This window comes from Ahaetulla prasina, chromosome 1 (assembly GCF_028640845.1).
Source record: "Ahaetulla prasina isolate Xishuangbanna chromosome 1, ASM2864084v1, whole genome shotgun sequence".
Lineage (NCBI taxonomy): Eukaryota > Metazoa > Chordata > Lepidosauria > Squamata > Colubridae > Ahaetulla > Ahaetulla prasina.
The window spans coordinates 22,046,311-22,074,165 of record NC_080539.1 but is presented as its reverse complement, the minus strand read 5'-3'; the positions used below and the strand labels follow the sequence as shown (position 1 = coordinate 22,074,165).

At 41.7% G+C, this 27,855-nt stretch overlaps 1 protein-coding gene across 2 annotated transcripts in view; it reads right to left on the bottom strand.

Moving 5' to 3' along the window:
- MYL10 (myosin light chain 10) overlaps positions 1–26,145 on the bottom strand; it is a 54,880-nt gene extending 28,735 nt beyond the window's left edge. Inside the window, exons 1-4 of one of the 2 annotated variants that reach the window (XM_058162826.1) lie at positions 26,080–26,145; positions 5,498–5,587; positions 1,489–1,564; positions 321–425 (exon numbers count right to left, since the gene is read on the bottom strand). In XM_058162826.1, the coding sequence (XP_058018809.1) occupies positions 321–425; positions 1,489–1,564; positions 5,498–5,587; positions 26,080–26,082 (274 nt within the window). In that variant the 5' untranslated portion in view covers positions 26,083–26,145. Of the gene's footprint in view, positions 1–320; positions 426–1,488; positions 1,565–5,497; positions 5,588–25,296; positions 25,331–26,079 lie in introns of those variants that run through there. The other variant, XM_058162827.1, reaches the window with a different exon arrangement.
- Between the last annotated feature and the right edge of the window lie 1,710 nt (positions 26,146–27,855).

Sequence of the window (27,855 nt, the reverse complement as noted above, 5' to 3'; positions counted from 1 at the left end):
CACAATCCTGTTGTCCACAAGTACATAGGAACTTATATGATAACCAGAAGCGCTCTTGGCTCTAAAGATTAAGTAGGGTGTTGTGCTCTATAGCAGCCCAACCTCCCACTTATTTGTGCTTTTCTTCATTAAAATAATCTTCATTATGGAGGTGGACTGGCTCAAAATTTGACTATAGCCTAAGTTAGCCCATGATTTTGCTGTGGGAAATATACTATACTCCAGGACAAATGAACATAACAGACAAAAAGACAGCTAATGTGGGTGAGGAAAATAGATGCGTATTCCACATATGCCATTCTCATCTGATTACTCCTTACCTTTCAGTTTCTCACCAAACATAGTAAGGAAGACAGTAAAGTTGATGGCACCTGGAGCTTCCTTGATCATTGCTTCCAACTCTTCCATTTTAACATTCATACGCCCTGTGATGTAATATTCTGATTATGTACTATGAAAGCCAAGGAAATATCAAATGCAGCAATGAATAAAGTCATGATAGTCTGGGAGAACAGAAGGTGATTGCTCAAATATTACTAATATTACCAAGCCAAATAAGGCTTCTATATATGAGGGGCTTATGGTGTTCTCTCAACTTGGTTGGTTTTTTGGCAGACGTTCCATTACCAAACTAGGTAAAATCATTAGTGTACTGATGTTGTTACCTAGTTTGGTAATGAAATGTCTGCAAGAAAACAACCAAGTTCAGAGAGCACCAAGGGTCGTCATTCCAACCCTGAACTACAAATATTCTCTATCACTTCAATATATGTTCTGTATTCTGATATTTCAATTTGATTTTATCTAATTTCACTGAAGTTATTAGACTAACTACATAAACTGATTTCTTTTGGTGAATAAGCTGGCAACTCTTGGCTATCAGCTGTAGCTGCCCCTCTGCTACATGCAAGATTCCCTGCTAATAATGACAGTATCAAATAATTTTACCATGTTTGGCCAGTATGGCACAAGGTCAATTGAAGTCCAATTTCCCCCATCCATGTGTATGCTGTTCTATGCAATAGCAGGATCTCTAACCTAGAGGCTGTCTTCACTGTCCAACATACTGTTGCCCAGATGCCAACTAAGAAGTACTTGCAGTGTGCTGATACACACTCAGGATAACCCCTCCTCCAGTGGTGGAATTCAAATTTTTTTACTACCGGTTCTGTGGGCGTGGCTTGGTGGGCATGGTGTGGCTTGGTGGGGGTGACTTGGTGGGTATGGCAGGGGAAGGATACTGCACAATCCCCATTCCCTCCCCCACTCCTGGGGGAAGGATATTGCAAAATCTCCATTCCCTCCCCACTCTGGGGCCAGCTAGAGGCGGTATTTGCTGGTTCTCCGAACTACTAAAAATTTCTGCTACCAGTTCTCCAGAACCTGTCAGAACCTGCTGAATTTCACCCCTGCCCTCCTCCAAAGAAACTTTTTTTTAAAAAAAGAAAAGACTATCACAGACTTCTTTCTATGACTCTTTGTCTTTACCCAGTGCAGCAAAGGTGTCTCTCAGGTCAGCCTTGTCAATGAAGCCATCTCGGTTCTGATCCATGATAGTGAATGCCTATTGAGGAGCAAAACATGAATCAACATTTGGAATCCTGCAAAGAACCAGAAGATGCTCTTCAAACTTTTGTATCAGAAGACGGGAACTTCTGAAGTTTAATTTATTTATTTATTTATTTATTCATTCATTCATATTTTTATACCGCCCTTCTCCAAAGACTCAGGGCGGTGTACAGCAAATGAAACGACAATAATCCAAAAACAATTTAAAATACCGTAACAAGATTAAAAATCTAATTAAACCGCTGTATACTTAAAAATATTAGATAAAAATTACAAAAGATAAAAACCCCTGTTAAGAAGCCCACTAAAACCCCCAAATATTAAAATCAATCAATCAGGCCAGCCCCGCTTGGTGAAAAAAGAAAGTCTTGAGCTCGCGTTTAAAGGTCCGAAGATCAGGGAGAAGACGGCGTCCCACCGGCCATTGATTGTTGTAATGACCATTCATTGTTATGGCAGACTTTTAAAAAGCTTCTTATGACTCTCCTGCCAAGTTATAGCTGCCAACCTGAAGGCAGGACAAGAACCAATGGATAGAAACTAATCAAGGAGAGAAGCAACCTAGAACTAAGAAGAAATTTCCTGACAGTTAGAACAATTAATCAGTGGAATAACCTGCCTCCAGAAGTTGTGAATGCTCCAACGGTGGAAGTTTTTAAGAAGAGATTGGATAACTATTTGTCTGAAATGGTACAGGGTTTCCTGCCTGAGCGGGGGGTTGGACTAGAAGACTTCCAATTCTGTTATTCTGTTAATAACAGTAGCAGTTAGACTTATATACCGCTTCACGGTGCTCTACAAGCCCCCTCTAAGCGGTTTACAGAGTCAGCCTATTGCCCCCAACAATCTGGGTCCTCATTTCACTGACCTTGGAAGGATGGAAGGCTGAATCAACCTTGAGCCTGGTGAGATTCAAACTGCAGGCAGCTGGCAGTCATCAGAAGTAGGCTGCAGTACGGCACTCTAACTATTGCGCCACAGCGGCTCTTAACCTACACACGCACCCCAGTCCTGTGATCACATTTCAGGCGTTTGGCAACTGACTTGCATTTACAACTGGTTACAGTGGTGTCTAGTCATGCCACTTCAATTTACGATGATTTATGTTTCAGAAAAAAATGGCAAAAAACACCCAGTGGATATGCTGGAGTCACTTAATGACCATGAGATTCACTTAACAACCGTAGTGACTTGCTTTATGACTCATAGAATTGAGTCCAGTCATGTGGTATCTTGAATTATGACTGCAATGATATGACCAGAATTCCAGGCTATGTTGTGGACATAATTCGAGAACTACCAGTAAAGCATCCCAGTCGTTACAACAAGTGTAACAAACTCCCTGTATAAAGTATTTCACACTGACAGTTGCTACTCCACCTTTTCAATGTGTCCCTGCAAGTATAGGAAATCTGATAGGACCAGGGGTGGGCTGCTGGGGATTTGCACAGGTTTGGCCAATCCTTTAGGTAGGATTCTGCCCAGTTCGGCGAACCCCCAAATCCCACACTTCGCTGGCCCTGCCCACCCCTCCCTACCTCTCCCACTCCTCTCAGGAGTCGCCATGCAGCCCATTTTTGGATGCCAGGTAAGTACAGGGCTCACATGGAGGGTCTGGGAGTGTGAAAAATGGGCCTCCCAGAAGTTCTGGCAGGCCGGAAATGGACCGTTTCTGGAGCCTCCGGAGGGCCAGGGTTGGCCGTTTTCGCCCTCCCGGAGGCTCCAGGAAAGCCTCCAGAGCCTGGGGAGGGTGAAAAATGCCCCCCCCCTCAGTGGTGCAGGAGGCCAACTAGGCCATGCCCACCATGGCCACGCCCACCCAGCAACAGGGCAGCGAACCTGTTGCTGAGATTTTTGAAGCCCACCCCTGGATAGGACCCCACCTGAGATCTCATAGTTAGGGCCGCGGTGTGGCTCAGGCTGTAAGAAGCCTGTTAGTAAAACACAGCTGCCTGCAATTACTGCAGGTTCTAGTCCCACCAGGTCCCAGGTTGACTCAGCCTTCCATCCTTTATAAAGTAGGTAAAATGAGGACCCAGATTGTTGGGGGGGCAATAAGTTGACTTTGTAAATATACAAATAGAATGAGACTATTGCCTTACACACTGTAAGCCGCCCTGAGTCTTCGGAGAAGGGTGGGATATAAATGTAAACAAACAAACAAACAAAAAGTTTACTTGAAATCAGGTGTAGAAACTGTGAAAAATGCTTGCCACAGTGCCCTCAAATATTTTACATAAAGATTGCTGAACCATAGGTTTTTTTGTGTTTTTTTGCAGTTTGGCCTTCTGTTTATAATCCTCCTTCTAGACTGTAAGATAAATAGACTCCTTTGCTTAATTTTTACATTTTAAAATGAATATCCTGAGCGGTTAAATAACTATTAAATTGTCTAGCTAGAATAAATAGGATGATGATGATGATGGATGATATTAAGAATTTCCACCATCACAAACAGGAGTGATTTTTAATCCTTCTCAATTATTCCAGCACAATCTTAACCAATCCCATTTGATGCTTCCCAGGTGTGTTGCACTGCAGTTCATATTATCCCCAGCCAGCATGGCCATTATCCACGTTGGCTGGATATGTTGGGAATTGCGGTCCATCACATATGAATGGCAGACTTCAAATTTCAATCAAACCCCTTTGATTTAGCAAATAAAGCTTTAATTGCTGCTCTTTTAAAATTGCAAGTTAACTGTAAGCCATCTGCTCTGCTTCATAAATAAGATGTACTTGCAGCATCAAATTGTCTCCCCCACCCCATTCTACTGGATGTTAAGTTTATTATTCCAGAGCTAGATTGGTTTTCAAGAGCCCTTGGTAGTAGCCACCATGTGATCCAAGTTTTGTCTTTTTGTACAAGCAAAGACATCACAAGTACACAGGACAAGGCTTCAACAGCCTTGACTTCTTTGTGTCCTGGCCTCCCTCTTGGGCCGTGATGGCGAACCTATGGCACGTGTGCCACAGGTGACACACAGAGCCATATCTGTGGACACGTGAGTGTTGCCCTAACTCAGCTCCAGTGTGCATGTGCACACCAGCCAACTGATTTTCGGGCCCTTCAGGGATTGGGGAAGGCCGCTTTTGCCCTCCCTAGGCTCCTAGGAAGCCTCTGGAGCCTAGGGAGGGCGAAAAACAGGCCTACTGGGCCCACTAGGCCATCCCGTACCAAAAACAGGGGCAGTGTGTGGAGGTCACGCACGCATACACAGGGGTGTGGGGGGCTTTGAATTATAGCTGTGGTCACACGTGCGCATGACCCCCCACGCTCCCCCTGCTTTTGGCACACAAAGGCAAAAAGATAAGCCATCACTGCTCTAGTGTGCTAGTAGAAGACATCTTGCTTTCCAGGATAAATGACATTACAGGTAGGATTATGGTGGCAATTGGGACCAGAACTGTCACAGTTAAGCAACGCAGTCCTAAAGGACCGTGTCCCATGATTGTGTCACTTAGCACCTGCAACTCTGGCAGACTCAATTTGCCATCTTTAAGTGAGGACCACACAGATTGTTAAATAAGGATCTCACATGATCACAACTTCTGACTTCCTGAGGGCATTGACTTAGCATGTGGGAAGTTGGCAAAGAATATCAGACATCACAATTGTGTGACTGTGGAGATGTCACAATGGGTGGAACTACAAGGACTTGTCCTAAGAACCATTTGTCCAATGCTGTCATAACTTTGAACTGCAGAACAAATAGACATTAAATGGGGACTACTTGTAAGCCTTTTTTTCCGCCATTCACAGGTCAAAAATGGAAGTGATCCACATTAGTTGCCAGCTCTTCCTCCAAGCTCTTTTGTCCTCCATAACAACATTTCCACCCCACAGGACCATTTAAGAAAAAGCTCCATATTAATTTGTCTTCCCAATCAATTAATTTAAAATCATGAAGCAGTAAATGGAATGTACCTCCTTAAATTCCTGAATCTGGCTTTGTTCAAACATGGACAGAACATTGGCACTGCCCTCTTCTTTCCTCTGTTTTGCCATTTTGGGAGCCTAGAATTAAAAAACAAGAAGAATCACATTAGACACAAACCACCTTGATGTTTCTGAGGAGCTCTTAATACCTGACATAGTCTTGTAAGGGACAGAAGGAATCACCTTGAGCAGGGGTGTCAAACTCAAGGCCCGGGGGCTGGATGTGGCCCATAGGTTGGTTAGAACTGACCCACGGGACCGCCCTGGAAGCAGCAAAGAACCAGCCCACAGTGCCTTTGCCAGTGAAAATGGAGCTCAGGAGGGTGGCCCATCCTGAACTTTGTTTGCACTGGCAAAGGGTTGCAGGAAGCCATTGCAGCCGAAAACAGAGCTCGGGAGCCCGTTTTCGCTGCAGAGTGCTCAAGCCACCATAGGCACCCCTAACACCAGTGACATTGAGCTAGCCACGCCCACCCTGGCCCCCCAAGTTCAAACACAATCCTGATGTGGCCCTCAATGAAATTGAGTTTGATACCCCTGACCTTGAGGAATAGGAGGAAGAGCCATGACCAAGACTTTCGTCAAATAAAGGGGATCTGAGTTGGGGACAGAACCATTTGTGGGATTCAGCTGGTTCAGGCCAGTTCGGGTGAACCAGTAGTTAAATTGTTGGCTGGCCCTGCCCCTCCCTGCCATGCTCCTTCCAGAAGTCCCCACGCATCCCATTTTGGCTCCCAGGCAAGTGCAGGGAGGTCTCCTAGGCCCAAAATGAGGTGCAGGGGAGTGCAGCATGTTCCCCCATGGCCTTTTTTCACTCCCAGGAGGCTGCAGAAAGGCCTCCTACGCCCAAAATAGGGTGCGGGGGGGCGGTGCATTTCCTCCCACATGGCCTGTTTTTGCTCCCAGGGGGGTGCAGGAGGCAGAGTGTTGCCTGTCACACCCCCTGGCCATACCTACCATGGCCACGCCCACCCAGCCGGTCATTAGGGCAGAGAGCCATTGATGTGATGACGGCCTTGACGGCCTTGAGGCCGTTCGGGTCTGGATGGGGATGAACAGACTCCGACTCAACCCATCCAAGACGGAGTGGGTGTGGATACCAGCGTCCCGGCACAGTCAGCTAATTCCATCGCTGACTGGGGGGGGGGGGCGAATCATTGGCCCCTAGGGAATCGGTGCGCAATTTAGCCGTTCTCCTGGATGCATGGCTGTCTTTAGAAGATCATTTGACGGCCGTCGCCAGGGGAGCTTTTTATCAGGTTCGCCTGATTCGCCAATTGCACCCTTTCCTGAATCGGGACTCGTTATGCAGAGTCACTCATGCCCTCGTTACTTCCCGTCTGGATTACTGCAATGCTCTCTACATGGGGCTCCCCTTGAAGAGTACCAGGAGGCTCCAACTGGTACAGAATGCGGCCGCGTGGGGGATTGAGGGAGCGCCTCGTAGCTCCCATGTAACACCTCTCCTGCGCAGGCTGCACTGGTTGCCGGTGGTGTTCCGGGTGCGATTCAAGGTTTTGGTCATCACCTTTAAAGCGCTCCATGGCATGGGACCGGGATATTTACGGGACCGCCTGCTGCCGCCAGTAACCTCCCTTCAACCAGTGCGTTCTCACAGGGAGGGCCTCCTTAGGGTGCCATCGGCCAGACAATGTCGGCTGGCGGCCCCCAGGGGAAGAGCGTTCTCTGTGGGGGCTCCGGCCCTGTGGAATGATCTACCTGTGGGACTACGTCTTCTCCCTGATCTTTGGACCTTTAAGCGCGAGCTCAAAACCTTCTTCTTTCACCAAGCAGGGCTGGCCTAATGATAAATTTTAATTTGAGGGTTCTTAGTGGGGTTTTAAGGGGTTTAATTTATTTGTAATTTTTATTCAGTAATTTTAATATTCAGCTTATTGAATCAGATTTTTAATGAATATTGTATTTAAAAATTTTTTGATATCTATGTTTTATCTATGCTGTACACCACCCTGAGTCCTCGGAGAAGGGCGGTATAAAAATATGAAAAATAAATAAATAAAATAATAAATAAATAAATTGTTAAATTATTTGAATCCCACCACTGGACAGTGGTGTAACATGAGAAAGGATCTCAGGCCAGACCTCTCTAGTTCTTTCAAAGATAAGGGAGGAGGGAAGGGAGGTGCATTCAGACTTGCAAGGCTCTTTTATTGTATCCCTGTAACAAAAGTATAAGTATTCATGACTTTAGTTTCCTACTCTTGAAGGACTAACAGGTCCCTGCTACACTGGTTTGATTTTGTTTCAATCAGGTCAGTTCTGGAGGGGGAGGGAAGATTGTGGCCATTGCTCTGTAGGGAGAACTCGGGTGATAAGAACTGAGTCAAGAGAGGTTGCAAGTAACAATTAACAATCTTTAATGCTAACAGAGTAAAACAGCTAACAGGCTAACTTCAGTGAAGGCAACAGCAACAAGTGCTGTCTGGCAGCCACTTCAATAGCTGTCAGACAGCTGAACCAATGGTAGGGCTTCGGGTTTCCCACTTTTCAGTAGCTCGCATCTTAGCCAATCAGGATCGCTGGGCAGCTGGCAAATCTCTAGGCCAGGGGTCTGCAAACTTGGTTCTTTTAAGACTTGTAGACTTCAACTCCCAGTTCTGCTGGCTGAGGAACTCTGGGAGTTGAAGTCCACAAATCTTAAAAGAGCCAAGTTTGCAGACCCCTGCTCTAGACGATGGCGTAGCCCCTAGGACTTAACAGCCATAGTCATGCAATCACAGTTCAACTTTTACCTCTGATGTGCCCTATAAAAGGGGTTAAATAAGAAAATAGAAAATTAACAGCATGTACCGTCACCAGACCTATGATCAAAAATAATGCAGCTCAAAAGTACTTTCCATAAACCCCAACTTCATGGTAGTTATTATCAGTGATGAAGCACATTGCTTAATAACTTGATATAATTAGCACCATTACTAACAGTTAATCTATTGTTAGAAGGTTTTATAAGTTTATAGTTTATTTACTTCTTTTAGTATAAAGTGGTGACCTAGTTGACATTCCATTTTGCCATTGGAGTTGGAGAAGTCTAGCTTTATAATGGCTATTTTGCATTCCCCCCCCACCCTATTGGTATCTATTGCTGTTTGCACAATTAGTTTCTAAACACACCATAATTAATGTATTATTGTTCTTGTTAACTGTTCCACTGCTAGTAGTAGTGATTTCAGAAACTCTTTGATGTGGATAACATAGTTATATAGTTTAGACATTAGATGGCAGTAGGCTAGGAATGATGATTAATGTCTTTTCAATTTCTCATTTTCCAAGGCTGAATTTATTTTCAGCAGCTTACTTTATTTGTTTACTTATTAAATTTCTACATTGCCTATCTCATCTAAACAATTCTGGGTGGTTTACAAATAACAATGTAATGTAACAATATAATGTTTTGAAGGGTGCATGAAAGTCAATCTGTGCATAGTCTCCAGTTCACAGATTTTCTGTGCCATTTGATCTGCATGATGGTTAACAAGTAATTTTCTCTACTTGAGTACATTTTAAATATTATTTTATTAATATATAGGGTATGTCAGTTTTGGGGAGCATATATTCTCTACTCAATTTGATCTGAGAACTGCCTCACAACTCTTAGAGACAAATAAAGAAGGATAACTACCAGGTTATCCTGGGTTGTATATTTGTGAAATGCAAATTGATCATCATCATCAGAATGGATGAGGCCAGGAATTGCCCACTCTTGTGGGTAGAATCAGCACTAGAATTCTTTCCTCTTTTTCAAAATTAAATGTGTCTCTAAGAGTACTTTTAATTTCCAGTCACCAAAATAATAAATCAACCTGCAAAGATAAAACCAGAGGCTGAGTCAAGCTGTACTATCTTGGCCAAAGGTTTTGTTTTCTTTTCTTTTAAAATTTAGGCTAGGTTTTCCTTGCAAGAATTCTTTACATTTTTTCCAGGTCAGAGAGTCAAGGAAAAAAAGAGGAACAGCCATAAGCACTAAATGTAAAATCAGGGCTACCATTCAAAACCAGGAAAATCTGAATTAGTTCAGAACTCAGATGTTGAATAGAAACAGACACACACAAAAACATACTGTACGGGTAGTCCTTGACTTACAACAGTTCGTTTAGTGACCATTCAAATTTACAATGGCACTGAAAAAAGTGACTTACGATTGTTTATCACACTTATGATCATTGTAGTACCCCTATGGTCATGTGATCAAAATCCAGATGCTTAGCAACTGATATATATATATATATATTTGTTTTCTGAGGTTTTCGCGGGTGTTTGTATATAGGTATTTGGTTATTCGGGTTTTCTCCCGCGTAAAATTGGAAGTGTCTTGGCGACGTTTCGACGAAGTCTCATTCGTCATCTTCAGGCTTCAGCTTCGTGCTTCTGGGAGCAATGTGTGATTGCAGCTGTTTCTTCCTTTTTAACTGCTAGTGGGGTTTTGAACTGATTGGGTGGGAGCTTGGCTGTGCTCTGATTGGATGGGGGTTTTTTTGTGCTCTGATTGGCTGGGGGTGTGTCCTGTTTGGGTGGGGGCTTGGTTGTGCTCAGATTAGTCTGAGTTTTTATTTATTTATTTATTTATTTATTGTTTATATTTATATACCGCCCTATCTCCCAAAGGACTCAGGGCGGTTTACAGGCATTTAAAAAACAAAAAATACAATAAATACAATTCTAAAAACAATTTAAAAACTTATTCAAAAGCCTTAATTAAAAATATAAAAATTAAAATTAAAACCCAAGATAAAAACCACAAACTAAAATCTAACTCAGTCCTGCGCAGTTAAATAGATATGTTTTAAGCTTGCAGGGTTGCAGGGGGATTTGAGCTGGTGAGCTGCACTGCTGCTGATTGGCTTCGTGGTCGTGGTCGTGCTACATCTTCGTAGTGGGTGTCAGTCTGCTGCATGTATGGATTGGAGGGGTTTGAAATGGCTAATGTTGCAGCTGCGGTCTGGCTTCTGGTCCTTGGTCGTGCTTCCTGATCAGTGTGGGTTTGGGTCTGCTTTCTGGGTGGAAGTGTGGTGTGTGGACCTCGTGAGTGTGGGTCTGGTGTCATTCCTCGTGTTGAGGACTCGTTTGTCAATAAGGGCGGGTTTCCAAATGGCTGGTAGATCCAAAATAAAATAAAATAAATAAATAAATAAATAAATAAAAGCCTCCCCATCAGTTCAAACCCCACTAGCAGTTAAAAGGAAGAAACAGCTGCAATCACACATTGCTCCCAGAAGCACGAAGCTGAAGCCTGAAGATGACGAATGAGACTTCAAACGCCGCCAATACACTTCCAATTTTACGCGGGAGAAAACCCGAATAACCAAAGACCTACATACAAACACCCGCGAAAACCTCAGAAAACAAATATATATATATTTATATATATATATATATATTGACAAACGTGTCCCTAACACGAGGAATGACACCAGACCCACACTCACGAGGTCCACACAGGATGTCACCACCACACATCCACCCAGAAAGCACACCCAAACCCACACTGATCAGGAAGCACGACCAAGGACCAGAAGCCAGACCGCAGCTGCAACATTAGCCACTTCAAACCTCTCCAATCCATACATGCAGCAGACTGACACCCACTACGAAGATGTAGCACGACCACGAACACGAAGCCAAACAGCAGCAGTGCAGCTCACCAGCTCAAATCCCCCTGCAGCACAGATTAGACTGAGCACAACCAAGCCCCCACCAACACAGGACACACCCCAGCCAATCAGAGCACAAAAACCCCATCCAATCAGAGCACAGCCAAGCTCCCACCCAATCAGTTCAAACCCCACTAGCAGTTAAAAGGAAGAAACAGCTGCAATCACACATTGCTCCCAGAAGCACGGTTGAAGCCTGAAGATGACGAATGAGACTTCATCAAACGCCGCCAAGACACTTCCAATTTTACACGGAGAAAACCCGAATAACCAAAGACCTATATATATATATATATATATATATATATATATATATATATATATATATATATATATATATATATATATATATATATATATATATATATGACAGTTGCAGTGCCCAAGGGGTTACGTGATCAACTTTTGCAACCATCTTACAAGCAAAGTCAATGGGGAAGCCAGATTCACTTAACAACTCCAGTGATCTGCAAAGATCCTAAATGCAAAATTACTTTTTCATCGCCGTTGTAACTGCAAACTACAAACAGTTGCTGCACAAGGCAGTTGCTAAATAGGACTATGTGTAGTCAATGACGTCAAATTCCTTTTTTACAAAAGAACCCCAGAGGGTAGGAAAAACCCAATAATGGTGTTTTAATTATTTTTTGTTGGAAAAAGAGCAGCAGGCTACTCATGGGCCAAGTAACTGATAATTTCTGGCAGAAAACAAGCCACCCCGGATGACTGTTTTTTCGACTATTAAGCAGGGGTGAAATTCAGCAACTTCTGACAGGTTCTGGAGAACCAGTAGCGGAAATTTTCTGTAGTTCGGAGAACCTGCAAATTCTCACCTCTGGCTGGTCCGAGAGTGGGGTGGGAATGGAGCAGTGGTGAAATCCATTTTTTTTTATTACTGATTTTGTGGGCGTGGCTTGGTGGGCATGGCAGGGGAAGGATACTGCAAAATCTCCATTCCCACCTTACTCCAGGGGAAGGATATTGCAAAATTTCCATTCCCACCCGACTCTGGGGCCAGCCAGAAGTGGTATTTGCAGGTTCTCCAAACTACTCAAAATTTCCACTACCGGTTCTCCAAATTACTCAAAATTTCTGCTACCGGTTCTCCAGAACCTGTCAGAACCTGCTGGATTTCATCCCTGGAATGGGGATTTTGCCGTATCCTTCCCCTGCCACACCTACCAAGCCACAGAACTGGTAGTAAAATAATTTGAATTTCACCACTGCTGTTAAGCAAAACCCAGTGAACCAGACTGGCTGTTTTTTTGTTGGCAAGCAAGGATCCAATTGTGCATCAGAAGCATTTGAGCATAATACAATAATACAGTAATATTGTATATTGAACTTCCAGAGCGATGCCTTGTTCCGCTGTGTCACAGATATCAGAAATTTGGAAAGTATCTGAAAAGCCTTGGCTCATGATCTTTCTTCTCCCCATCTTTTTATTATTATTATCTTTATAAACACAAAGTAAATTTGTTCACTACAAGGAAAGGAAAGGCGAAATTACAAATGTAAATGACTGGACATTGTTTCAAACAACAACAACAGAAATTGTTTCAAGTCAGGTTGAATCATTATTTTAGAAAATGTTTTGGTTTGAGCTATAATGGTACATTGTCTTCTTCGATGAATAGAAAGGAATTTCTTAAATAAGGCATGACAGATTCTCTTGACAGTCTAAACTTCGAAGGGGATAAGAGATTCAATGTGAATTTTACAAGGACTCTTCTTAATGTAGAAACTTTTTAAAATGTACCATAATTCAACCAATCATGAAGATGATCCATGGGTGACATTAGAGAGAACTAAATAATGTTATATATATATATATATATATGTGTGTGTGTGTGTGTGTGTGTGTGTATATATATATATATATATATATATATATATATATATGTATATAATTGGAAGTGTCTTGGCGACGTTTCGACAAAGTCTCATTCGTCATCTTCAGGCTTCAGCTTGCTTCTGGGAGCAATGCTTCATTGCTCCCAGAAGCACGGCTGAAGCCTGAAGATGACGAATGAGACTTCAAACGTCGCCAAGACACTTCCAATTTTACGGGAGAAACCCGAATAACCAAAGATCTACATACAAACACCCGCGAAAACCTCAGAAAACAAATATATATATATTTATATATATATATATATATATACACACACACTATTTATACTATGGTGCAATTCTTTTTTAAAAAAAATAACACATACTAACATGCATCAGTTCCCAGCCTGTCAGTTTGACGTTTCTGAAGAAACAGGGACAAAATTGTTCCCACCACCCATCTCCTTCCACTTATGACTGTATGACTGTAACTTTGTTGCTTGTATCCTTACGATTTATATTGATATTGATTGTTTCCTGATTGTTTATTTGTACCCTATGACTATAATTAAGTGTTTTACCTTATGATTCTTGATGAACATATCTTTTCTTTTATGTACGCTAAGAGCATATGCATCAAGACAAATTCCTTGTGTGTCCAATCACACTTGGCCAATAAAAAATTCTATTCTATTCTAAAATAACTAATGTTTCATAATGAATTGGACTGTTGGTTTACTGGCTTCTATCTCTAATGCATATAAATTGATGCAACATAAGAAATCGATTCAGTTCCTGTTATCAGCTGCCAAGTTTTTTATTACATGACATTGGAAAAATAAAATACATATTTTATTATACTTTGGCATTTAAAAGTTCTCTGAATGAAAAAAATTGGAACAAGGCATTGTTTTTGGAAAACCTACCATCTAAGGATAAATTTTGACCATATTAAAATATTTTTATAATATATTATTTTGATCTAAGTGCAATTTTGGACAAAAATATTGAATATGGATGATAAAAATGTATTTCTCAAGATATCGTATGTATTTACAAACATACATTTGAACATTTTCTACATTTTTTGTTCTGATGCATTTTTCCCTTTGATTTATGACCCCAACTGAGGCCAACATTTCCATTGCTAAGTGAGGAATTATGGGAATTGAAGTCCACGCATCTTAAAAGTTGCTACGACTTGAGAAACAGCGGACTAGAGTACCATCTAGAATTTGATCCAGTAGACCTTTTTCTCTGCTGCAACATTTTCCTCCCCCAGTATTTCACCATTTTATTTTGAAAACTTGTTAGATTTGATCAGGGGTGAAATCTAAAAATTTTCCTTATCGGTTCTGTGGGCGTGGCTTAATTGGTGGGTGTGGCTTGGTGGTCAGGAGACTGAATGGGCATGGTCAATAATAATAAATAATAAAAATAATAAAGTATACAAAACGTGGGAGCCACCGATCTACCTTCTTTAAAAATAGAGGCCCCAGTCTATCAATTTCATTTTATTGAGAGGCACCGGTCTACCTTCTTTAAAATTAGAGGCCCCGGTCTACCAATTGTGTTTTACTGAGAGGCACCGGTCTACCTTCTTTAAAATTAGAGGCACCGGTCTCCCTTCTTTAAAATTAGAGGCCCCGGTCTACCAATTGTGTTTTACTGAGAGGCACCGGTCTACCATGTGCCTTTTTTTGCAGGGCACGGGTCTACCTTCTTTAAAAATAGAGGCCCCAGTCTATCAATTTCATTTTATTGAGAGGCACCGGTCTACCTTCTTTAAAAATAGAGGCCCCAGTCTATCAATTTCATTTTATTGAGAGGCACCGGTCTACCTTCTTTAAAAATAGAGGCCCCAGTCTATCAATTTCATTTTATTGAGAGGCACCGGTCTACCATGTGCCTTTTTGCAGGGCACGGGTCTACCTTCTTTAAAAATAGAGGCCCCAGTCTATCAATTTCATTTTATTGAGAGGCACCGGTCTACCTTCTTTAAAAATAGAGGCCCCAGTCTATCAATTTCATTTTATTGAGAGGCACCGGTCTACCTTCTTTAAAATTAGAGGCCCTGGTCTACCAATTGTGTTTTACTGAGAGGCACCGGTCTACCTTCTTTAAAATTAGAGGCCCCGGTCTACCATGTGCCTTTTTGCAGGGCACGGGTCTACCTTCTTTAAAAATAGAGGCCCCAGTCTATCAATTTCATTTTATTGAGAGGCACCGGTCTACCATGTGCCTTTTTGCAGGGCACGGGTCTACCTTCTTTAAAATTAGAGGCCCTGGTCTACCAATTGTGTTTTACTGAGAGGCACCGGTCTACCAATTGTGTTTTACTGAGAGGCACCGGTCTACCATGTGCCTTTTTGCAGGGCACGGGTCTACCTTCTTTAAAATTAGAGGCCCCGGTCTACCTTCTTTAAAATTAGAGGCCCTGGTCTACCAATTGTGTTTTACTGAGAGGCACCAGTCTACCTTCTTTAAAAATAGAGGCCCCAGTCTATCAATTTCATTTTATTGAGAGGCCCCGGTCTACCTTCTTTAAAAGTAGAGGCCCTGGTCTACCAATTGCGTTTTACTGAGAGGCACCGGTCTACCATGTGCCTTTTTTTGCAGGGCACGGGTCTACCTTCTTTAAAAATAGAGGCACTGGTCTACTAGCTGCCTACAGCGCTGATCAGCTGTAGTGCGGCCCTTTGAAGTGCCGCAGCAGTCATTTAAGACCGTTTGCAGCTATATCACCACCGAGCGTTTCAGGGACAGAGAAGAGGAACAGCGAGGCATGGGCAGTGGGGGGAGGCAGGGATTTTTGCTACCAGTTCTCCGAACTACCTGCTCCCATCGCTATCGGATCACATGATCCGGTCCGAGCCGGGAGCATTTCACCCCTGGATTTGATGATGGAAGAGACGGACACAGCTCTTTCAGTAACAACAGCTCTTTATTAATAGACCAGTACAACCCAACGACCTGCTTGACTGGCAGTGTCCCCTTTTATAGACAGCTGCCAGATGGCTTAACCAATTAGCTTTAAGTATTTTCCCGCCTTTTGGGGAGGACCTGAGTGAAGCCTATAGCTCATTCCTTATATGGTACATAACATAAAAACTGATCTGAAAAGCATTCCTTTTCAATTTGTGGCTCTCCAGGGGCTTGTGAAAACTACAATTCTCAGCAGCTCCAGATTCAAGATTTCTAAGAGGCAATTGGTGGCTTACAGGCCCTCTCTGTGCCTGCTTAGAAAAAATGCCATTAATGTACCTAGGAGTTTCCCTCCCACGGGATTCCTTTTTAATCCAATATGCTGCCATGGTTTGATGCCTTCCTTTTATGGACAGCATTCCATACCTCTGATCATTTTTTGAAAAAAAAAAGTTCTTCTTTCCCCCCCCAGTTCTGCTATAATTAGATGATAAATCTAATCCGAGTGTCTCCGTTTATGATGTCACAACAGATTCCTCTGAAGTGACGGATGGGTGTTCAAGACTGGGAAAAGGGTTTGCTTTGAATTTTCTGCAGCATTTTTTTAAGGCATCACAGCACTCGGGTGAGGTGGGAGGATCTGGATGTCTGAAAGGGGAAAAAATCCCTCAGTTTTTCTGGAAAGCAGGGAACTGTTCACTAGAATGAACATTTGTTTCTATATGTCTATGGAGATTCTCTGTCATCCAGGTCATGGCTGTCCCAAAGGCAGGGGTGAAATCTACTTACTTTCCTTACCGGTTCAGAAGTACACGTATCACATGTGCATGCAGATCTTTTGAGCATGCAAAAAACCTTCTGCACATGCGCAGAAGGTAAAAAACACACATTACTTCATGGTTAAAACCAGGAAGTAACGACACCAGGGTGGGTGGGCGGAGCTTTGCTACCGGATCGCTGAACCACAGACCACAGGTGCTACCGGATCTGGTCAGAACCGGGAGCATTTCACCCCTGCCCAAAGGTGCTTTTTTTCAAGAGGCAACTGGACTTTCTGACTTTTTTTCTTTGAAGACGTTTCGCTTCTCATCCAAGAAGCTTCTTCAGCTCTGACTGGATGGTGGGGAATGGAAGGATTTATATTCCTTGCAGACAGCTGGTCATTTGCATCCTTTTAGTGGGTGGTTAAGGTCACCTGGAGATTTATTTGTGTCATCAGGGTCACCTGAGTGGTGCAAATGGAGGTGGAGCCTTCTTGCAACTGTGTTGTAGATTGGACTGTGTTGTATCCCTCCCTCCCTGTTGAGAGAGGGCTGTTCAGTTTTGACATAGATGGCCTCTTTAACCTCTCAAATTTCAAATGTCAAAGAGTTTGAATTGTTGCTAAATGAATGGTTATAAGTCGAGGACTACCTGTATTTATGTAATCTGCAATTATTTTCCCATGCTCTTTTCTGTCTTGTGAGTGACCATCCCTTATAATTAAGGCTGTGTTATTTCTGACCATAGCTCTTTGTCTCCAGTAAACCATTATGACGCTACTGTTATTGAACCTCCATAATTTTAATACATTTTTAAAGACATCATAAAAAGGTAAGGGATGGGGCACAGCTTTTCTGCAGAGTTCATTTAGCATAATTGTACGGTTTCTTACATGTAGACAATCTCAGTTGCTTTCATTAAGGATATTGCCATCATTATTTGAGGTTAGGTCTGGTTGCTCCCCCCTCCACTTCCCTTCCACTGTTTTAAATTCCCTCTAATGCTTCTCAGAGGTATTTCAGAAGACGATCACCATCATTAATCTAGGCAGTCATAATCCAAACATACTTACCTATCTACATAGTTATTTCTCTTTAGAATGTTATGTAGAATACAGGAAAGAAGTGATAAATAAGGCAAAGGAATGAGAGGCATAACATTTAAAAAAGAAAAAGAAACATAATCACCATCTTCATGCACCATACCGCTCCATATTACGTTTCATTTTCTTTATGAATTCATGTGCTTTATCACTGACTTGCCACCAAAGGTTATGGGTGCTCCAACACTGGAGGTTTTTAAGAAGAAATTGGACAATCATTTGTCTGGAATGGTATAGCATTTTCCTGCCTGAGCAGTTTGGACTCAAAGGTCCCTTCCAACTCTGTTATACTGTTATTCTAACATTCCAGGATGTTGAGACTGTAGAAAGAGTGCAGAGAAGAGCAACAAAAATGATTAGGGACATCTTTCAAAGATGATAAGCCAAGAAGATAGGCTGAAGATGCAGAAGGATCTTGACAGACTTGAACATTGGGCACTATCTAACAAAATGAAATTCAACAGTGAAAAAAGTAAGGTTCTACATTTAGGCAAAAAAAAAAAAGATGCACAGGTACTGTATATGTGGTACCTTGCTCAATAGTAGTAACTGTGAGAGGGATCTTGGAATCCTAGTGGACAACCATTTAGATATGAGCCAGCAGTGTGCAGCAGCTACCAAAAAAGCCAACACAGTTATAGACAGCATAAACCAAGGGATAGAATCACGATCATATGAAGTGTTAATACCACTTTATAATGCCTTGGTAAGGCCACACTTGGAACATTGCATCCAGTTTTGGTCACCACGATGTAAAAAAGAGTGCAGAGAAGAGCAACAAAGATGATTAGAGGACTGGAGGCTAAAACATATGAAGAACGGTTGTAGGAACTGGGTATGTCTAGTTTAATGAAAAGAATGACCAGGGGTGACATGATAGCAGTATTCCCGATATTTCAGGGGCTTCCACCAAGAAGAGGGAGTCAAGCTATTCTCCAAAGTACCTGAGGGTAGGACAAGAAGCAATGGGTGGAAACTAATCAAGGAGAGAAGCAACTTAGAACTAAGGAGAATTTTCCTGACAGTTAGAACAATGAATCAGTGGAACAACTTGCTTCCAGAAGTTGTGAATACTCCGACACTGGAAATTTTTAAGAAGATGTTGGATAACCATTTATTTGAAGTGGTGCAGGGTTTCCTGCCTAAGCAAGGAGTTGGACTAGAAGACCTCCAAGGACCCTTCCAACTCTGTTATTCTATCTATCTTCTATTTGGTATAGTCTTTACCAGATTGGCCCCGAAATATGGACTTCCACTGTCCATCATGTCTTTGACTCATTCAGGTTTTTGCAGTACAATAGAGAAAATGTATTTCTGCCACATGCAACCTTCTCCACGACCAATGAGAACAGACCCATCAGTTTGGGAACAGCTTGGCCAATATGCCACAAATGCAGCCAAAACCCAGTTTTATTGCACAAGTCTTTCTGTGCAAGCTAGCATTTCTCATATAGACACAACCATGGAAGCCAGAATATTGTTATCTACATACCATCAACTTGGAGGTGAAGATTGGCAGTAAGATGCACTAAATCACTGAGAAGTCTAAAATTCTTGCTATGCCACCTTTTTATTAGTTAGAGATGTTGCGGGGGTTAGGGTGTCAAGAAGTCAAGATAGGAATTCAGCTGTGCATTTGAAGCCTCGCAATAATCAGGAGGCTGTGAGTTCGATCCTAGGTAGAGGCAGATACTTCTCTCTCTGGGCACAATGAGAATATATCTGCTGAAACAATCTCCATATTGGCGACAGGAAGGGCATCTGGCCAGTAAATACTCAGCTCCATTCAGTTGCCCAAGACTCCCCCCCACAAGGGATTACGGGGTCTTTAAAAGAAGATGATGATTTGAAGCCTCGCCTCTTTTTTAATCTGCCGTCTTGATGTTTTGACTTGTCCTCTCCATCTATAACTAGTTCTAGACTTACAATTGTAATGGAGCCTATTATGGTCATAAGTCATGCCAGTCATTACGTGGCTCATCACATGACTAACCTGATCATATGACTAACCTGATTTTATTATTTTTTTGTGGAGGTCATTAAGCAAGCACAGTGGTCGTTAAGTAAACACGGATGTTGTTAATAATAATAATAATAATAATAATAATAATAATAATAATAATAATAATAATAATAATAATAATAATAATAATAATAATTTAATTTGTATACCGCCCTTCTCCCGAAGGACTCAGGGTGGTGAACAGGCAGATAAAATAAAAACGATACATTTCAATAAAAACAATATTTAAAAAACTTATTCCAATAGCCTAAATTTAAAATACAATACAAAATATAAAATAAACCCCAATAAAATCCATATTTAAAAAACCCTATTAAGCCAGTCCTGCTCGAAAGAATAGATATGTTTTAAGCTTGCGGCGAAAGGTCCGGAGGTCTGGAAGTTGTCGAAGTCCTGGGGGAAGCTCATTCCAGAGGGTAGGTGCCCCCACAGAGAAGGCTTTCCCCCTGGGGGTCGTCAGCCTACACTGTTTGGCTGACGGCACCCTGAGGAGGCCCTCTCTATGAGAGCGTACCGGCCGGTGGGAGGCATGTGGTAACAGAAGATTAAGTGAACATCATAGTTGTTAAGTGTCCACAATGGATTTTTTTTTGCTGGAAACAAGAAGTAAGCATTGGTTTCCAGCAAAAAAGTCATAAATCATGGTTATGTGACTGAAGGATGCTGTAAATAGCAATAGCACTTAGACTTCTATACTGCTCCATAGTGCATCCCAGCCCTCCATGAGTGGTTTACAGAATCAGCATATTGCCCCCAACAATCTGGGTCCTCATTTTTCTGTCCTTGGAAGGATGGAAGGCTGAGTCAACCTTGAGCCGGTTAGGATCAAACTCCTGGCACTGGGCAGAGTTAGCTTGCAATATTGCATTCTAACCACTGTGCCACCAAATGCAGGATGGTTGCCAAATACGCAAAATGCTATTGTCTGAATATGGGATGTAAGGTACCAGCAGCCATCAGAACTTTGAATGCATGTCGTAAGTACCTTTTTTGGAGTCCATCATAACTTGAGATGGTCAGTAAGCAAGTAGTTGTTAAGCGAGGACTACCTGTATATATAGATGTCACTGTATTAATTAAAACAATAAAAGTGGTTCAGAAACCAAAGGAACAAAGATGAAATTTAATGTAAAATTGGAAATATCTAAGAAAATAAAACATGAAAAAAGTACAGGTAGTCCTCAACTTATGACCACAGTTGAGCCCAAAATTCATGTTGCTAAGTGACAAATTTGTTAAGTGAGTTTTACCCCATTTTACAACTTTTCTTGCAGCATTTGTTAAGTGAATCACTACAGTTGTTAAATTAGTAACACAGTTGTTAAGTGAATCTGGTTTCCCCATTGACTTTCGCTTGTCAAAAGGTCACAAAAGGTGATCACATCATTAATGTGAGTCAGCTGTCAAGCATCCGAATAGAAATCACGTGACCATAGGGATACTACAACTGTTGTGCCTCACCTGCCCCCCTCTCCGCAGCCGGGCCCCTCCCATCTCCTGCTATCTCAGCCAGAGACTGATAATGAAGACGAATGGCCTGACATGCCTCCAGCCCCCAGTCCTGGCACCATGCCCGGACAGACTGAGCAAATAAACCTCCCCCCCCCACAGTGTGTGAGCATGATGAACATGAAGCCAGTCACGAGCTAGAATTGCCAGCAGCTGGGCAGGCAGATGAAGGGTGGACAGATCCCCGCTTCTGGAGAATGGAGAGGCGACGTCAGCAAAAGGAAGAGAGGGGCAGGCCTGGATAAGTGCTGAGTCATGGAGTCACACCCCATGGCCTATATAAAGGATCTGCTTTCTGGCATTCCTTGAGTCAGGCAAAGTCTAATCTGGTTGCTGAAGTCACACCTTGGATTCCTGCCTGCCCTGAGAACTCTGACAGGACTTTGGCAAAGCTGCAGAGGCTTCGTGGCCACGCTTGATACAGACTTTACAGACCCGGCCATCAGAGGAGGAGTGGGACACGATAACAACAGTCATAAGTGTGAAAAATGGTCATTAGTCACTTTTTTCAGTGCTGTTATAACTTCAAACGGTCACTAAGCAAACTGTTGTAAGTCAAGAACTATCTGTACCAATTTATAAACAATAATGTGAATATTTAAAGCAGGGATGAGTGGATCATCCAAGAGGCTGATTATTATTGTTCGTGGACTATTAATTAAAATAGTATTGATTAAATTAGTTGCATTTAATAAATGTTTGGGGGTCGATAAGCAATCTATAACAGAATGGAATGGAATGGAATGGAATGGAAGAATGAAAAGAATAGAATAGAATAGAATAGAATAGAATAGAATAGAATAGAATAGAATAGAATAGAATAGAATCTGAAAAGGAAGAAACCTTGGAGGTCTTCTAGTCCAACCCCCTGCTCAGGCAGGAGACCCTATAATATTTCATGAAGTATGAGACCCTAAATTATTTCATACTACATTACATGAAGGGAGTTTGAGGACTTCTAGTTTAAAACAATAGGTTAGTGAGATTTAGTGGTTGCCTTGCTTGGCAAGTAATGCAGAATTCCAGATTCAAACAATCAAGAGACTTCCTGGGAAACCTCTTACCAGTTGCTTTCTTTCTTTAAGCATTGTTATAGGAATGCTTTTTTGAGCTTGGAAGAAAAGTAGAATATCTATTAATAGCACAGGTAGCACAAGAGGAACAGCCTTGATGCCAATAGTTAAGAGAGCTTGTTTCTTTTGATTTTCACCCATCTGACATCTGTGATGATATGATAAGAAGCAGCTGCTGATGCCAATCTCCCAGGCTGGGAAGGTTCATATTTTTATCACCCAAATGCAGAAGCAAGGCAAGTGGTTATCAGGTGCAAGTAAATAATGTTTGCTTGTAACTGATCAGAACAAAGACCGTGCTTTTTAACACATTGTAATTGGAAACTGTATTTGCAGGAGATCTACTATTATGCAGAATAAAGCAACATATTGCTATATCATGAAAAGAACACCACTTTTAAGTATGACATTTTTAACATGTACAGGTCTGTGGAAAAGAAACAATTTATTTATTTTATTATTTTTTATTTATTTACATTTATACCCCGCCCTTCTCCGAAGACTCAGGGCGGCTTACACTGTGTTAAGCAATAGTCTTCATCCTATTTGTATATTATATACAAAGTCAACTTACTGCCCCCAACAATCTGGGTCCTCATTTTACCTACCTTATAAAGGATGGAAGGCTGAGTCAACCTTGGGCCTGGTGGGACTTGAACCTGCAGTAATTGCAGGCAGCTGTTGTTAATAACAGACTGTTTAGCAGTCTGCGTCACTCAAGGACCCTGCGCCACTCAAGGACAATGATAGCTTGGGCAAAAAATTTTGGCTATTCAATTGAGCTAGATAAATGGCAACAATTATGGGAAAGGAATTGCAAATTAACAATGTCCACAGCATTTAAAGAAAATCAATATAAAATGTTTTACAGATGGCACATGCCACCTGAAAAATTGGCAAAAATGTTTAAAGATAAATCAGCTAAATGCTGGAAATGTCATCAGATACCAGGATCGTATTATCATACGTGTCCAGAAGCAAAAAAATATTGGATTAAAATGAAAACATGGTTAGAAGAAATTATACAGCAACATACAGATTTAAAACCTGAACTGTTCCTATTGGGCATCCTACCAGAGAAATTTAGTAAAGAATATATATATTTGATTATTCACATAATAACTGCAGCGAGGATAGTATTTGCCCAAAGATGGAAAGCAGAGAAAATCCCTACAGAAGGTGAAGTAATTAAGAAAATTGGATTGTGCAGAAATGAATAGATTGACTTTGACAATAAAAAAAAGAGAGGAATCTGAATATTTTAAGATATGGGGACAATTTTACCATTGGTTAGAGAGGAAATATATATAGGCTAATGTTGTAATAAAACAAGGGAAGAAGAAAGAGGAGAGAGAAGATTGATGAATGTATTAATAGCAAAGTAAGAAATGTGGGAGAAATGTTACAATAAATGAAATGATGACATTATGAAATGATTAACATTGGAGAACAAGAAGAAGACACAAAAGATTTACTCAGAAGAAGCACTGAACGATTGATTATGTATTGTATGTATGTTTATAAAATAAAAATAAATATTTCGACGAAGTCTCATTCGTCATCTTCAGGCTTCAGCTTCGTGCTTCTGGGAGCAAACCCGAACAACCAAAGACCTATATACAAACACCCGTGAAAACCTCAGAAAACATATATATATATATATATATATATATATATATGTGTGTGTGTGTGTGTGTGTGTGTATGTATGTATGTATGTATGTATGTATGTATGTATGTATACAGGTCTGTGGGATTCTACATTTAGGTTTAGTAAATACATTTAGTAAGGTTCTACATTTTGGCAAAAAAACCAAAACGTACAGGTATGGTATATATGGTATCTTGCTCAATAGTAGTACCTGTGAGAGGGATCTTGGAGTCCTAGTGGACAACCATTTAGATATGAGCCAGCAGTGTGCAGCAGCTGCCAAAAAAGCCAACACAGTTCTGGGCTGCATAAACAGAGGGATAGAATCAAGATCACGTGAAGTGTTAATATCACTTTATAATGCCTTGGTAAGGCCACACTTAGAATACTGCATCCAGTTTTGGTCACCACGATGTAAAAAAGATGTGGAGACTCTAGAAAGAGTGCAGAGAACAGCAACAAAGATGATTAGGGGACTGGAGGCTATAACATATGAAGAACGGTTGCAGGAACTGGGTATGTCTAGTTTTAATAAAAAGAAGGACTAGGGGAGACATGATAGCAGTGTTCCAATATCTCAGGGGTTGCCACAAAGAAGAGGGAGTCAAGTTATTCTCCAAAGCACCTGAGGGTAGGACAAGAAGCAATGGGTGGAAACTAATCAAGAAGAGAAGCAACTTAGAACTAAGGAGAAATTTCCTGACAGTTAGAACAATTAATCCGTTGAACAACTTGCCTCCCGAAGTTGTGAATGCTTCAAAACTGGAAAAGTTTAAGAAAATGTTGAATAACCATTTGCCTGAAGTGGTGTAGGATTTCCTGCCTGGGCAGAGGTTTGGACTAGAAGACCTCCAAGGTTCCTTCCAACTCTGTTATTATTATTTTCCGCGTCAGAGGTTAGGTGATTTTTGGGGACTGTAAGGGTGGGGAGACTTTGTTCCTTCAAGCTCAAATCAGAAAACTATCTTGGAATACCCTTGGATTCTTGTCCCTCAAGGCAACCAGTTTGGTCATACCCAACCAATTAAATGTGACTGGTAATGAGATAGACTGCAGATTCTGTGCCAATTATAAATCTGATCCATCTGGAGATGCGTTCAGTAGGGCACTATTAATTCTAGTTCTCACAATCATTAGGGGGGCTTGAGCGGGAGTGGGGGTTGGACTAGATGACCTATAAGGTCCCTTCCAATTCTGTTAATCTCTTCACGACCTTCTGTAAAATATTCCTTCAAGCTTACCATTTTCCATTTTTTTTTAACCTCCTTCCCCCAAAAGAGTCAGGTAATATTGTAATGCGCTACATTTCCAGCCATCTGAATTCTGAATAGAGGTCAAGCAGGCAGGTCTATGATGAAACCCCAAACAATGGGAAATTCAAAGTACAAACCACAAATATTCCTTCTACACCAACCACAAAAGAACCCTGAAGCCCGTCCTTCCCACTCTTTGTCTGGTTCGTACCAATGTGGCATGCTACTCAAAACCACATTCTTGCACTGAGATGAGATAGGTTGCATTTTTCCTTCAATTAAAATTAGCATTACCAAATACTATCTTTACATTACAGCTGTAGCCAGTATTTTTAAGAATGATTGCAATGCACTCACTATCAATAAAGCCGTTCTCATATTTAGGATCATTGCAATGCATTCAATAAAACAAATTCTTTAACCCTCTTTAATTCAAAAGCAATGCCTAGAACTTGTCTATCATCTCAGGATCTATGCATACTTTGGCTATCACAGTGAAAAGTGAGAGATTTACTTCACAGCATGGAACAAGTGAAATCCTGCCTATATAAATTGGAGTCCTGGTGATTTCTAACTCATTCAAAATTCTGAAATTCAAGAAGGTAGCCTGAAGAACCCTATATGATTCAATAGCAGAAGGGAAGGGAAGGGAAGGGAAGGGAAGGGAAGGGAAGGGAAGGGAAGGGAAGGGAAGGAAGGAAGGAAATAAAACTGCTAGGAGGGGAAAAAGGGATAATGCAGAAGGGAAGAGGAAGGAAACAAGGATCTTACCATAATGAATGCCTTCTCTTTCTCTGGCAACTTGACCACCAACCCACCAAATGTCTATTGTGTTTTTATATATAGCATTATTCTGGAGTAAAAATATGCCCACTCCAAGTTTAGACAATAGATGCAAGATTAGAGACGGTTGCAATTGGATCTCAGTGCCATTCCACACATAATCCCACTAGTTGGGAGTTTTGTTTTCCCCAAATTAACTCAGCATGTAAGTAGAACAGGAAAGCTGAGACCACAGGGAGAGAGTGAGGCTGAAAATCTTTTCCAGGTGCACCAATCCTTCTGGTATTTTTTTAACCACCCGGATTTCCCAGAACAGAAGGATTATCGCAGGACATAAGATAAAATAACACAGGACACTAAGTGAAATAGGATTATTTTAAACCATGAATCTATATATTCCAGCTGGTTGATTGGACCTAGGATTAATCATATTTTATTGCTATTAAATTGATGAGACAAAAATTAAATTCTCTGTCAAATTGCTCATGATTGCTACAGACTACCTGCAGGTCCCTGCAGGATTTTTTGGGCCACATTTTCCTGGCAGTGGTGGCCATTACCTGCTTGCTAGGGTTGACAGAGATTTACTGGCCCAAAGTCACTTAGTTGGTTCCCTGCCTAATGATCTCCTGTTTTCTAGCCTGGCACCTTCAACCACTACACAAAACTGGCGCTCAATGAGTCAAAGGCAGGGGTGAAATCCAAAGTTTTTCCCTACCGGTTCTGCGGGCGTGGCTTGGTGGGCGTAACAGGGGAAGGATATTGCAAAATCTTCATTCCCTCCCCTCCTTGGGGGAAGGATATTGCAAAATTTCTATTCTCACCTCACTCTGGAGCCAGCCAGAGGTGGTATTTGCCGGTTCTCTGAACTACTAAAAATTTCTGCTACTGGTTCTCCAGAACCTGTTAGAACCTGCTGGATCTCACCCCTGATCAAAGGTCTGAATAATTTTGATCAGCTGCAATCAACTATCAATATTTTGCAATATTCACATTGGTTGGGACATTCCGGAAGTGAAGTCTCACATATTAGTATTGCCAAGCTTGAATAACACTAGTCTAATCATCCCAAGGAGAACACTAAAATGCAGAGGTACCGTATATGTGGTACATCGCTCAGTAGCAACTGTGAGAGGGATCTTGGAGTCCTAATGAACAACCATTTAAATATGAGCCAGCAGTGTGCAGCAGCTGCCAAAAAAAGCCAACACAATTCTAGGCTGCATAAACAGAGGGATAGAATCAAGATCATATGAAGTGTTAATACCACTTTATAATGCCTTGGTAAGGCCACACTTGGAACATTGCATCCAGTTTTGGTCACCACAATGTAAAAAAGAGTGCAGACAAGAGCAACAAAGATGATTAGGGGACTGGAGGCTACAACATATGAAGAACAGTTGCAGGAACCGGGTATGTCTAGTTTAATGAAAAGAATGACCAGGGGAGACATGATAGCAGTGTTCCAATATCTCAGGGGCTTCCACAAAGAAGAGGGAGTCAAGCTATTCTCCAAAGTACCTGAGGGCAGGACAAGAAGCAATGGGTGGAAACTAATCAAGGAGAGAAGCCTGCGCGGCTTGCACTGGCTTCCTGTGGTCTTTCGGGTGCGCTTTAAGATTTTGGTTACCACCTTCAAAGCGCTCCATGGCTTAGGGCCCGGGTACTTACAGGACCGCCTGCTGCTACCTCATGCCTCCCACCGACCCGTACGCTCACACAGAGAGGGTCTTCTCAGGGTGCCGTCCACCAAACAATGTCGGC